This window comes from Lithobates pipiens, unplaced genomic scaffold (genome assembly GCF_037356315.1).
Source record: "Lithobates pipiens isolate NorthernLeopardFrog02 unplaced genomic scaffold, aLitPip1_a1.2 Scaffold_19, whole genome shotgun sequence".
NCBI lineage: Eukaryota > Metazoa > Chordata > Amphibia > Anura > Ranidae > Lithobates > Lithobates pipiens.
Genome location: NW_027507764.1, coordinates 342,413,046 through 342,425,834, shown reverse-complemented (window position 1 = coordinate 342,425,834; position 12,789 = coordinate 342,413,046). Strand labels below are relative to the sequence as shown.

Genomic DNA, 12,789 nt, shown 5'->3' with positions numbered 1-12,789 from the left:
CTGAAAACATGACCTGTTGGGGGGGGCCCGGGGACTGGATTTGAGAAACACTGGTATAAATGCACCTGCTCTGTGATAGTCTCAGGGTTCTGTTGAAAGCGCAGAGAGCATCATGAAGACCAAGGAACACACCAGGCAGGTCCGTAATACTGTTGTGGAGAAGTTTAAAGCCGGATTTGGATACAAAAAGATTTCCCAAGCTTTAAACATCCAAAGGAGCACTGTGCAAGCGATCATTTTGAAATGGAAGGAGTATCAGACCACTGCAAATCTACCAAGACCTGGCCGTCCCTCTAAACTTTCAGCTCAGACAAGGAGAAGACTGATCAGAGATGCCGCCAAGAGGCCCATGATCACTCTGGATGAACTGCAGAGAACTACAGCTGAGGTGGGAAAGTCTGTCCATAGGACAACAATCAGTCGTACACTGCACAAATCTGGCCTTTATGGAAGAGTGGCAAGAAGAAAGCCATTTCTCAAAGATATCCATAAAAAGTCTTGTCTAAAGTTTGCCACAAGCCACCTGGGAGACACACCAAACATGTGGAAGAAGGTGCTCTGGTCAGATGAAACCAAAATCCAACTTTTTGCCCACAATGCAAAAAGATATGTTTGGCGTAAAAGCAACACAGCTCATCACCCTCAACACACCATCCCCACTGTCAAACATGGTGGTGGCAGCATCATGGTTTGGGCCTGCTTTTCTTCAGCAGGCACAGGGAAGATGGTTAAAATTGAGGGGAAGATGAATGCAGCCAAATACAGGACCATTCTGGATGAAAACCTGTTGGAGTCTGCAAAAGACCTGAAACTGGGACGGAGATTTATCTTCCAACAAGACAATGATCCCAAACATACAGCAAAATCTACAAAGGAATGGTTCACAAATAAACGTATCCAGGTGTTAGAATGGCCAAGTCAAAGTCCAGACCTGAATCCAATCAAGAATCTGTGGAAAGAGCTGAAAACTGCTGTTCACAAACGCTCTCCATCCAACCTCACTGAGCTCGAGATGTTTTGCAAGGAAGAATGGGCAAGAATTTCAGTCTCTCGATGTGCAAAACTGACAGAGACATACCCCAAGCGACTTGCAGCTGTAATCGCAGCAAAAGGTGGCTCTACAAAGTATTAACGCAAGGGGGCCGAATAATTTTGCACGCCCCACTTTTCATTTATTCGTTAAAGTTTAGAAAATCCAATAGATTTCGTTCCACTTCACAATTGTGTCCCACTTGTTGGTAATTCTTCACAAAAAATGTTATATCTTTATGTTTGAAGCCTGAAATGTGGCAAAAGGTTGAAAAGTTCAAACGGGGCCGAATACTTTCGCAAGGCACTGTATGTATCTCCTGAACCCTGGCATGTCCTGCCTTGTTGCTAAGACGTTGCCAAGATACTCCCAGCCATTGCTGCTCACCCCCACCATCACAGGAGCAAGTTCTCAAATCCCTCCACATGTGTGGTCCACCATGTCCTCTGTTGCAATATCAAGGAGAGAGAGAGTGCATGCTCTCGTATGCGATTCAGGGGGGTTTAAATCAGCCGAGAGTGTCTTAGCAACATGATATGATGGGATGATGCCATCTTTGGGAGTCTCTTGATCAGGCTTCAGGAGATGAGTAAATGGCCTTATTCCTATAGCAAGGTTTTAGCCAGGCTTCAGGAGATACTTAAATGGAATACACCTATAGCAGAGGCATTATTGAACTTTGCCCAAAGTTGCAGTGTTTGTTTTTATCAACAGGCAACACAGGTAGTTCTTTGGTGTAAGTTTGGTGTTAGCTTTGCATCAGATACCTCTTGCGGTCAATGTTTCTGTACTTAGAGTTTAGACCAGTGGTGGTCAACTTTGTGGATATAGGAGGCCTCAGCTATGGCCTCTGATATCCATAGGGACAGCACAAAATATTCATTATATTTGGTGCTACAGGTCCTTCTCAAAAAATTAGCATATTGTGATAAAGTTCATTATTTTCTGTAATGTACTGATAAACATTAGACTTTCATATATTTTAGATTCATTACACACAACTGAAGTAGTTCAAGCCTTTTCTTGTTTTAATATTGATGATTTTGGCATACAGCTCATGAAAACCCAAAATTCATATCTCAAAAAATTAGCATATCATGAAAAGGTTCTCTAAACAAGCTATTAACCTAATCATCTGAATCAACTAATTAACTCTAAACACCTGCAAAAGATTCCTGAGGCTTTTAAAAACTCCCAGCCTGGTTGATTACTCAAAACCGCAATCATGGGTAAGACTGCCGACCTGCTGACCTGACTGCTGTCCAGAAGGCCATCATTGACACCCTCAAGCAAGAGGGTAAGACACAGAAAGAAATTTCTGAACTAATAGGCTGTTCCCAGAGTGCTGTATCAAGGCACCTCAGTGGGAAGTCTGTGGGAAGGAAAAAGTGTGGCAGAAAACGCTGCACAACGAGAAGAGGTGACCAGACCCTGAAGAAGATTGTGGAGAAGGACCGATTCCAGACCTTGGAGGACCTGCGGAAGCAGTGGACTGAGTCTGGAGTAGAAACATCCAGAGCCACCATGAACAGGCGTGTGCAGGAAATGGGCTACAGGTGCCGCATTCCCCAGGTCAAGCCACTTTTGAAACCAGAAACAGCGGCAGAAGCGCCTGACCTGGGCTACAGAGAAGCAGCACTGGCACTGGACTGTTGCTCAGTGGTCCAAAGTACTTTTTTCGGATGAAAGCAAATTTTGCATGTCATTCGGAAATCAAGGTGCCAGAGTCTGGAGGAAGACTGGGGAGAGGGAAATGCCAAAATGCCTGAGGTCCAGTGTCAAGTACCCACAGTCAGTGATGGTCTGGGGTGCCATGTCAGCTGCTGGTGTTGGTCCTCTGTGTTTTATCAAGGGCAGGGTCAATGCAGCTAGCTATCAGGAGATTTTGGAGCACTTCATGCTTCCATCTGCTGAAAAGCTTTATGGAGATGAAGATTTCATTTTTCAGCACGACCTGGCACCTGCTCACAGTGCCAAAACCACTGGTAAATGGTTTACTGACCATGGTATTACTGTGCTCAATTGGCCTGCCAACTCTCCTGACCTGAACCCCATAGAGAATCTGTGGGATATTGGGAAGAGAAAGTTGAGAGACGCAAGACCCAACACTCTGGATGAGCTTAAGGCCGCTATCGAAGCATCCTGGGCCTCCATAACACCTCAGCAGTGCCACAGGCTGGTTGCCTCCATGCCACGCCGCATTGAAGCAGTCATTTCTGCAAAAGGATTCCCGACCAAGTATTGAGTGCATAACTGAACATAATTATTTGAAGGTTGACTTTTTTTGTATTAAAAACACTTTTCTTTTATTGGTCGGATGAAATATGCTAATTTTTTGAGATAGGATTTTTGGGTTTTCAGGAGCTGTATGCCAAAATCATCAATATTAAAACAAGAAAAGGCTTGAACTACTTCAGTTGTGTGTAATGAATCTAAAATATATGAAAGTCTAATGTTTATCAGTACATTACAGAAAATAATGAACTTTATCACAATATGCTATTTTTTTGAGAAGGACCTGTATATTGGGATTGTTAGAGTATGGACACACTAGATGGTCAGAGACTGGTGCCATGCTACAGGTGGTCATTGAAGGCTGGAGATATGTTGCAGAAGAATGTTATGCCCCATACAGATGGTCGGACATTCCGACAACAAAATCCATCGTTTTTTTTTGTCTTGCATACACACGGTCGCACAAAGTTGTTGGAATTTCCGATCATCAAGAACGTGGTGACGTAGAACACGTATGACGGGACTATAAAGAGGGAAATAGCCAATAGCTTTCATCTCATAATTTATTCTGAGCATGCGTGGCACTTTGTCCATCGGAATTGTCTACACACGATCGGAATTTAAACAATCGGATTTTGTTGTCGTAAAATTTTAGATTTTTGTTGTTGTAAAAGTCCGATGGAGACTCAAAAACAAGATCCGATCGCACATTTTACGTCTGCAAGTTTGACCGCGTTTACAGGGCATTAGAATGGGGAATTGTTACAGGGGACTTCTAGAGATCAGCCATCACAGCCCTCTACAAATCAATGCTCCCACTACTGGCTGCCAGGAACCCCAGAATCCACTACCAAAAGGGATGGATAAGATATGTTAGCACACTGATGAACGGTGTGCCTGGCGATGTGTCCCTGAGTGGTCCCGAAACTCTGTGCATATGATCATGCAATAACGAAGACATTTGCATTTTGAAACAAATTTGGCATGTACTGGAAACATATCTTAACCATGTCATACACTGTAACTAGCTTTGAGTTGTTGCAGCACCCTCTTAAAAGAGAAGTATTGATAAAGATTACTTCTCTTCTGGGTCACTGGAGTGCACTTGTGCTCTCCTGTGATCCAAAATCAGCCAACAGCAGGCTAAAGCTTGCTGTCAGCTGACATGCCACATTCGCTCCAGGCTCTGGCAGGATCCTGACAATATTGTTGGGATCAACCCAGATGTCTGATCTGTAGCTAGCTCAGCCTCTCAGTGTGCACCCGAGAGCCGGAACCAGCCACTCCCGCCCCCTCCCCAGCCTGGAGCTCCAGTGAGTGCTAGAGAAGCAGAGCAGGGAGCGGTGGCTGACAGTCACCACGCTCAGCTCTGAGCAACCATCAGTCATTAAAACTCTCAGTTCTTGGGCTGCCAGTGGGGGCACTTGCAGCATCAGCAAGGAGGTGTGTGTGTGTTTTTTTTTTTTGTCAAAAATTGCACTTTCATCACACCAAAGTAGTAGAGGAACATTTCCAAAATCATGCTGTGCCGAGTCGCATTGACGTGAACAGACACCATTGAAAAGAATGTAATTTGCAATCTTAATGCGAGTCTGAGTGACTCAAGCTCTGCTCAAACTAGTGCAACTTTACACTCTCTAAAGAAAGACAAGAAAGTAGCTTCAAAGCAGTGCAGGAACCTTTTCTAAGTTGCATAATGGTGCTGTTGAAATCAATGAGCTGTGACTTGCCATGCGACATTGTGTCCAACATCACATGACAAGTTGGACTAGTGTTTAAGGGTCTGATCAGGTCTGTCAGTCAGTTTGTTAGGCAGACCAGGCTGGACTCTATTTACTTCTATGAACTGGCGGGTGCAAACAGACTTGTATTTGTTTGCACCCACCTACCTCCAAAACAATCCGCTGAGGGAAAAAAAAAAAAAAAAATGAAGGTTCTTTGCCCCTTCATTTAAGTTGATCAGTGAGCCGTTCGGTGTACCGATGTAAACAGACAGCGGAGTCCATTTACAACTCTTGCATTTTTTAGGCAGACCAGACTGGACTCTATTCACTTCTATGGACTGGCTGGTCAAACAGACTTGTATTTGTTCACAACCGTCTACCTCCAGGCGGTAAAATCCACTAAGGGGGGAGAAATTAAGGTTCTTTCCCCCTTCATTTAAGCAGTGTAAACGGACAGCGGAGTCTGTTTACAACCCTTGCATTGCATTTTTTTTTAGGCAGACTAGACTGGACTCTATTCACTTCTATGGACTGGCGGGTGCAAACAGACTTTACAATACAATCCGCAAAAAAAAAAAAAAAAAGGGGGGGGGGGATCTGTTCCCTTCCATTGAGGAAGATCAGAGCGGAGCAGGGCAGTCCTGTGTGAATAGGCAGCGGAGTTCATTTACAGTCTTTGCACTGCATAGTTGAAGGTAAATCTAAAGGAATTTGAATAAGAAAACTGTATAATGTATTGCCAGCCTTGTGGCATGGTTCCAGTATGGTGTGCTAAATGAATACACTTTATAAGCACCAAAGGGCCACAAGCAGAGCACCAGAAGACTGTAAACACCTCAAAGCGCCAATCTGTAGTGCGACGGCACTAAACAAGTAGGTAAGGATGAGCTCAGGTGTGTTCGCACAGCCCGCGTGCAGAGCCCTCCAGGAAGTCGGCACTACGCTGATCACAGGCAGTGAGACATTCCCCGATCTCTGCAGCCGTGCACCGGGGTAATGTCTCACTGCCTGAGATTAGCACAGTGCCGACTTCCTGGCGGGCTCTGGACGTGGGCTGTGCGAACACGCCTGAGCTCATCCTTAGCAGGAGAGAGCAGAGTGGCAGGAAGATGAGCTCATCAGTTAGCTGCTTCTCCCTTCACCGCCCAATCAGCAGTCTGGGGGCAGGGACAAGACCTAGTTTAATATCTTAACTGCCATAGACAAAGAGTGTGGTCTTCCAACTGATTGTGCAAATCTCAGGAACAAATGGATAGAAATAGAAATTACATATAGAAGTGTCATATGTTTATGTTGCTCCTTGTTTCAACGATACATTCCCAAACACATATTTCGATACTTTTGGAGACTTGCTAAGTCTCTGAGCACAGATTAGTAGTTTGCCAATAGTTTGGATCCCCCCTATTTATCCCCAATCACACGTGTCTGCCCTCCCTCCCTCCACACGTTACGTGCCTTGCTGCCTCAGCACATTCACAAAGATGACTTTTCCTCCCAATCTCGGCTCCAGCACCCATATGTCGGCGGAGGAGTTGGTGAAAAGTCTCTGGTCACCCTGCCTTCCCCTCCACAGCACTTTTCTCCGAAGCCCAGCAAAGTGAGTGCGAGGGCTGGCTGCGTGCCCCCTTCTCTCTCTCTCCCCTCATCTTCCTCATCACGGCTGCAGAGGAGGAGGAGGAAGGCCGACCCAACACTTGGCTCTGCTCATGATTTCTGTCCAGCAAACTGCTTGCTGATGAGTGCTGAGCAGCATACGGGCTCTTACAGGAGTGCTGTAGACGAGGAAGAGGAGGGGGAAGATGAAGGTGCAGGAGGAAGGAGGGACAGGAGTACACAACTCTACACATACACACAACTACCGGGGGAAGAGGGGGGGGGAGAAAAGGGGAAGAAGAGCTGCCTGGAAGGGTCACTTGTTTCCCCACCCAACGCCCCTCACGGGGTGTCCGTGCCCGGCCGGGTTACAATACCTCATAGAGTTCTTCGGAAGCCATGCTGGAGGGGGCCGGGGGGTCTGGGAGCCGTTGCCGGGCTGAACAGACTACTTTTCTCTCAGTTGTGTATGCCTGGCCTCCTCTGAAATGCCAGTGTGTGCTGCTGGTGTGTGTGCGCACAGGAGCTGCGCAGCCGCCTCTCTCCCTCACACACACATACACACTCAGCCCGGGCACACTCACTGGGCACACCGAGCCGTGTATGTGTGTGAGGAGGGATGGCTGTGTATACACTCAGCGGCGGCGGCTCCCCGGCAATCCACAGGATCCACAATCGAGCGCAGATCGGGAGGGGGGTGAGGGCGGGTGGGAACGCGCGTTCCGAGCTCAGGGATCTTCTTCTTCAGTGTATCCTTCAGCACCAAGCACCGAACCGCCCACCTCCATTATTACACCCCTCCCTCTCTCCTTCCTCTCTCTCTCTTCTTCGGAGTCGCTAGGTCGCTCGTTTACTCCCCTCCTCCTCCTGCCCCCTCCCATTGTCCTTCCAATCCCCCCCCCCCCCCCCCACTCAGCAACTGACACCGACCGCCCCCCTCCAACAACGCCGGGGTGCAGGAGTCCGCCCGCCTGGTTACTTAGCCAACCCCACTGGGCACATGGAAAGTTCCAGGACGTGACTCACACAGGGCGACCTCCCCCATCACCAAACTTACCTCAAACACTTCTCAGCTAGCATTAGGACAGCTCCTGGCTGGGTGGTCAGCCCACAAAGCCTGTACATAGTCCGTGCACACTGCCTTCCCTGGAGTCACCTCAACTTCAAGAGTGCCATTTTATTCCATGAACAATGCCCTCAAATCACTCAACCCAACTGCCAGGGACTTTCATGTCCATGTCTTGGGGGGAGTAAAAACCCTCTCCTATAGTGGGCTGGCCTCCGAACTGCAAGGGTTTCGAAGCTCATCAAGGTCTATGGCAGTGGTCTCCAAACTCCAAGGGTTTCCAAGATCGTCAAGGTCTATGGCAATGGTCTCCAAACTCCAAGGGTTTCCAAGATCGTCAAGGTCTATGGCAATGGTCTCCAAACTGCAAGGGTTTAAAAGCTTGTCAAGGTCTATGGCAGTGGTCTCCAAACTGCAAGGGTTTCAAAGCTTGTCAAGGTCTATGGCAGTGGTCTCCAAACTGTAGCCCACAGGCGAGATGTAGCCATTTGCTTGCCTTTAACCTGCCCCACTTTTTTTCCCACCTATCTGGGACACTTTTGCTCTGACTAGCGCCAACAGTGGGGCACCATTCCTTCCACTGACACCAAGAATGAGGAAACATTCCTCCTACTGACACCAGCAATGAGTCACCATTCCTTCAACTGATATTAAGTGCTATTCCTTCCACTGACACCAACTATTGGTTACCATTTCTCCCACTGGCACCAATGATGAGCCACCATTTGTTTCACTGATACCAATGGTGGGGTACTATTACCTTCCACTGAGATCAACAACAGGGCACTATTCCTTGCACTGACACCAACAATGGGGAACCATTCCTCCTACTAACACCAACAATGAGGCACCATTCCTTCCACTAATATTAAGTGCTATTACTTCCACTGACACCAACAATTGGGTACCATTCCTCCCACTGACACTAATGATGAGGCACCATTCCTTCCATTGATACCAGTGGTGGGGTACTATTACCTTCCACTGACATTAACAACGGGGCACTGTTCCTACCACTGGCACCATTCCTTCTACTGATTAGGGACTATTCCTTTCCCTGACACCAACAATGGGGCATCATGCCTCCCGTTGATGCTCCCCTATGCTATGGGCTCTGTATTGTAGTTGGCGACATCAGAGGGCATCTGACCACCTAAGAGCAAGGGAAACATGGCTGCATCGACTGGTCTAATAGTGGCCATACAACATGCAATAAAATTGATTGTACAGGGTCAATTTTGTGCGCAATGTGGGACATGTTTATTTACATGTAGGTTGGTCATAAATAATCATAAGGGCTCAAAAAAAAACATTATCGGTTGAACCTTTACAATCAATTTCTTTTTAACCCAACTGACTACCTTGGGTTGATTAAAACTGAAATAATCTGTCGCTCAATGCTCGACCATGCCATTTTTACATAGTAGGTAAGGTTAAATAAAGACACTAGTCCACCCGGTTCAACCTGTGTGGGTGTGTGTTTATGTCACTCCCATATCCCTATATATTGTGTTCACTAAGATGCCCATAAACGTTTTTTAAATTATCAACACCAACAACAGTGGAAGGGAGTTCCACATTCTTAACACTAAAGAACCCATTACTCAGATTGAGCCCTGGTTCACACTGACAGCAGGATTGAAATTGTGCGAGTTCAGCTGAACTCACGCAATTTCATTCTCGTATGTCAGTTTGACTTTGGGGGGCGATTTCAGAGACATCGGTGCGGGTTGCTGCACGGATGTCTATACAAATCGCACCCCAAAGTCACCAAAAGTAGTACAGAAACTACTGTTGTGAATGCGGCGACGCACCGATTCGGACGGTGCCATTGCCATCGATTTGGCATGCGATTTGACATATCAAATCACATTCCGAATCACATCAATGTGAACCTAGGCTCAGGTAAACCACTTCTTGTCCAACTTCATTAAGGTTCCATTTGTCTTCTTAAGAGACCCAACAATGAATAGTTTTCTTCCTATACTAGAATCACCATTTGCATATTTGTATATTGCAATCATATCTCCTTTTAAGGGTCTCTTCTCTGTAGAGAATAAGTTTAATGTTTGTAGTCGTTCCTAATAACTGAGGTCCTCCAGCCCCATTAGCTTTTTTACAGCACAGTACCGAGGAATGGTGACCATTTTTTTGTCTCAATCGATGTCCGATTTGATTGTTTTTTTAATCGGACATCGATCATTTGGTTTTATTGAACCCGGTAAGGCCACCATAAGGGTAGGGAGGAGGACCGAGTAAGTAAAAGTCGTTTTTCCAGTTCCCCTTGACATAACCATTTAACCCTTGCAGTTCAGGAGGCAGCCCCACTTCAAGGGAGGCTTTTTCATTTTCCCAGAGATCAGCTTTAAATGTGTGTTCATTTGGACATAATGAGAACATTTGTAAACCATGACACTTTGACGATCTATTCACTACTTTGTTCATTTTAGCACCCATTCACACCTAAGTGATTTGAAGCACGTTTCCAGAAGCACTTCCACCCCCAACACTAGATTTATATCCTATTGTGTCCACTCACATCTGAGAAATGTTCTCTTGCTCGTCAGAAGAAGTAAAGAAGCCTCTTTGGGGTATGTTTGGTCATTTTTGGCCCCAATAGACTTCAATGTGAGTGCTTGAAAAATGTGTGATTTTGCAACTAACAACCATTTCCTCCTTCCTCCGGGAAGACGCTGTCTGCTCTCACAGGCACGCTAGCCGTGTCTGTGTAAAACGCTATAGCTCCACTAGACGTCGACCGATATGGGTTTTTTCTCTGGCCGATGCCGATATTTAGAAATTGCGGGCGGCCGATGACCGATATATGATGCTGATTTTTTTGGGCAGATTTTTTATTTTTTTTCACAGTTAGACACCTTTCACACTGGGGTGTTTTTCAGGCGCTTTTTGGGATAAAAATAGCGCCTGTAAAGTGCCTGCAAAACGGCTCCCCTGCAGTCTGTGTGAAAGCCTGAGTGCTTTCACACTGAGGAGATGCGCTGGCAGCATCTTTGGAGTGGTGTACACCGCTCCTCCACCACTCCTGCCCATTGAAATGAATGGGCACTGCTGCCGAAGCGCCTGCAATGTGATTTGGCAGCGGCACTTCACGGGCGCATTTAACCCCTTCCTCGTCCGCTAACTGGATTATAAGTGCCCCGCTAGCAGCCAAATAGCGCCGCTAAAATGACGGTAAAGTGTTTTTTAATTAATCGGCATCTGCCAATTGTGCTGTTAAAAAAGGCCGATTACATCTTCAGCGCAACTTACAAATGACTTCTGTAATAGAAGTCAATGAAAGTTGTCTGACTTCAGTGGAATGACTTGTCTCAGCTCTGGGCAGTCTGCCAAGAAAATAGCACAGAGATACAATGTATTTTTTAGCAGAGACCCTAGGGAATAAAATAGCGGTATACCAGTAATGGCGGTAATCAGTGTCTTATAGTGGGATTGTGATAGTGTGGCAGGTAATCTGACGTTTAATATAAATATACTGAATATACAATAAATTAATGAATTAAATAGTCCAACTAAGAAGAAGATAAGAAGATAACCCAAGTGATCTTGTATATATGCAAGCTCTTCACCACTGTGTATATCAACAATCTAACACTAACTGACGCTGGCTGGAGAGTACACTAACTGGCACTGACATCAATAGTGACAATAAAACAGTGATCAGTGCTAATACTGTACACTGTCACTGTACTAATATCACTGGCTAGGAAGGGGTTAACGTCTAGGGGCAATCAAAGGGTAGGCACACAGTTGTGTGCCTAACAATATTATATGTGCTGCTTTTACTAACTGTGGGTTGGTCGCTTAGTGGTTAAAGTATAAGGCCGCTTACACACGGGCGGACTGTCTGTCCAACTAAGTCCGTCAGACAATCCGACAGACAGTCCATCCTACTTTTGAATGAACGGACTTGACCACACACAATGAACAGACAGTCCGCTGAAAGCTTGCGCGATGACGTGTACAGCACGTACGACGGGACTAGAAATACGACGTCCAATACACTGCAATGCAACCTTCGGCCGTGTAAATCCTTTCTGAGCATGCGCCATACTTTGTCCGTCCAACTTGCCTACTCACGAGCGGACTGTCCGCTGAAACCAAGTTTGGACGGATAATATTACGGAAATTCCGAAAGACTTAGTCCGCCAGACTGTCCGCTGAAAAAGTCCGCTGAAGCCCACACACGAGCGGACTGTCCGCTGAAACACGTTTCAGCGGACTAAGTTGGACAGACAGTCCTCCCGTGTGTACGCGGCCTAAGTTTGTCTTTTTCGCTAAAAGTGAAAAGGTGAATTAACATCGTACACCTCCCCACCCCACTAGTCCCCACTGCAATTACCTCTGTGGGGGATTAGCTATATCTGCCAAATTAGACAGTCCTGTGGTTTGCTTTAACCACTTCAGCCCCGGAAGGATTTACCCCCTTAATGGCCAGGCCATTTTTTGTGATACAGCACTGTGTTACTTTAACCAAAAATTGCGCAGGTGTGCGACACTGTACCCAAATAAAATGCATGTCCTTTATTTTGCCACAAATAGAGCTTCCTTTTGGTGGTAGTTGATCAGCTCTGCAGTTTTTCTTTTTTGCGCTATAAACACAAAAAAAGACTAACAATTTTGAAAAAAAAAAACAATATTTTTTACTTTTTGCTATAACACATATCCCAAAAATATATAAAAAACAAATGTATTCATCAATTTAGGCCAATATGTATTCTGCTACATATTTTTGATAAAAAATCCCAATAAGCGTTTATTGATTGGTTTGCACAAAAGTTATGGCGTCTACAAAATAGGGGATAGATTTATGGCATTTCTATCATTTTTTTTTTACTGGTAATGGCAGTGATCAGCGATTTTTAGCGGGATTGCGGTGGACAGATCGGACACTTTTGACAATTTTTTGGGACCAGTGATATCAGTGATCAGAGCTAAAAATAGCCACTGATCACTGTATAAATGACACTGGTAGGGAAGGGGTTAACACTAGGGGGTGATCAAGGGGTTAAGGGTGTCCTAGGGAGGTGTTTCTAACTGTGGGGGGAGTGGACTGACTGGGAGTAGAGAGAGAGAGCTGTTCCTGATCACTAGGAACAGATAATCTCTTTCTACTCTCCTGT

At 45.8% G+C, this 12,789-nt stretch overlaps 1 protein-coding gene across 1 annotated transcript in view; it reads right to left on the bottom strand.

Moving 5' to 3' along the window:
• The window catches only part of CDYL (chromodomain Y like), a 113,777-nt gene extending 106,410 nt beyond the window's left edge, over positions 1 to 7,367 (bottom strand). The window contains exon 1 of the mRNA XM_077492130.1: positions 6,960 to 7,367. Coding sequence (XP_077348256.1) covers positions 6,960 to 6,983 — 24 coding nt within the window. The 5' untranslated portion in view covers positions 6,984 to 7,367. The remainder of the gene's footprint in view (positions 1 to 6,959) is intronic.
• Between the last annotated feature and the right edge of the window lie 5,422 nt (positions 7,368 to 12,789).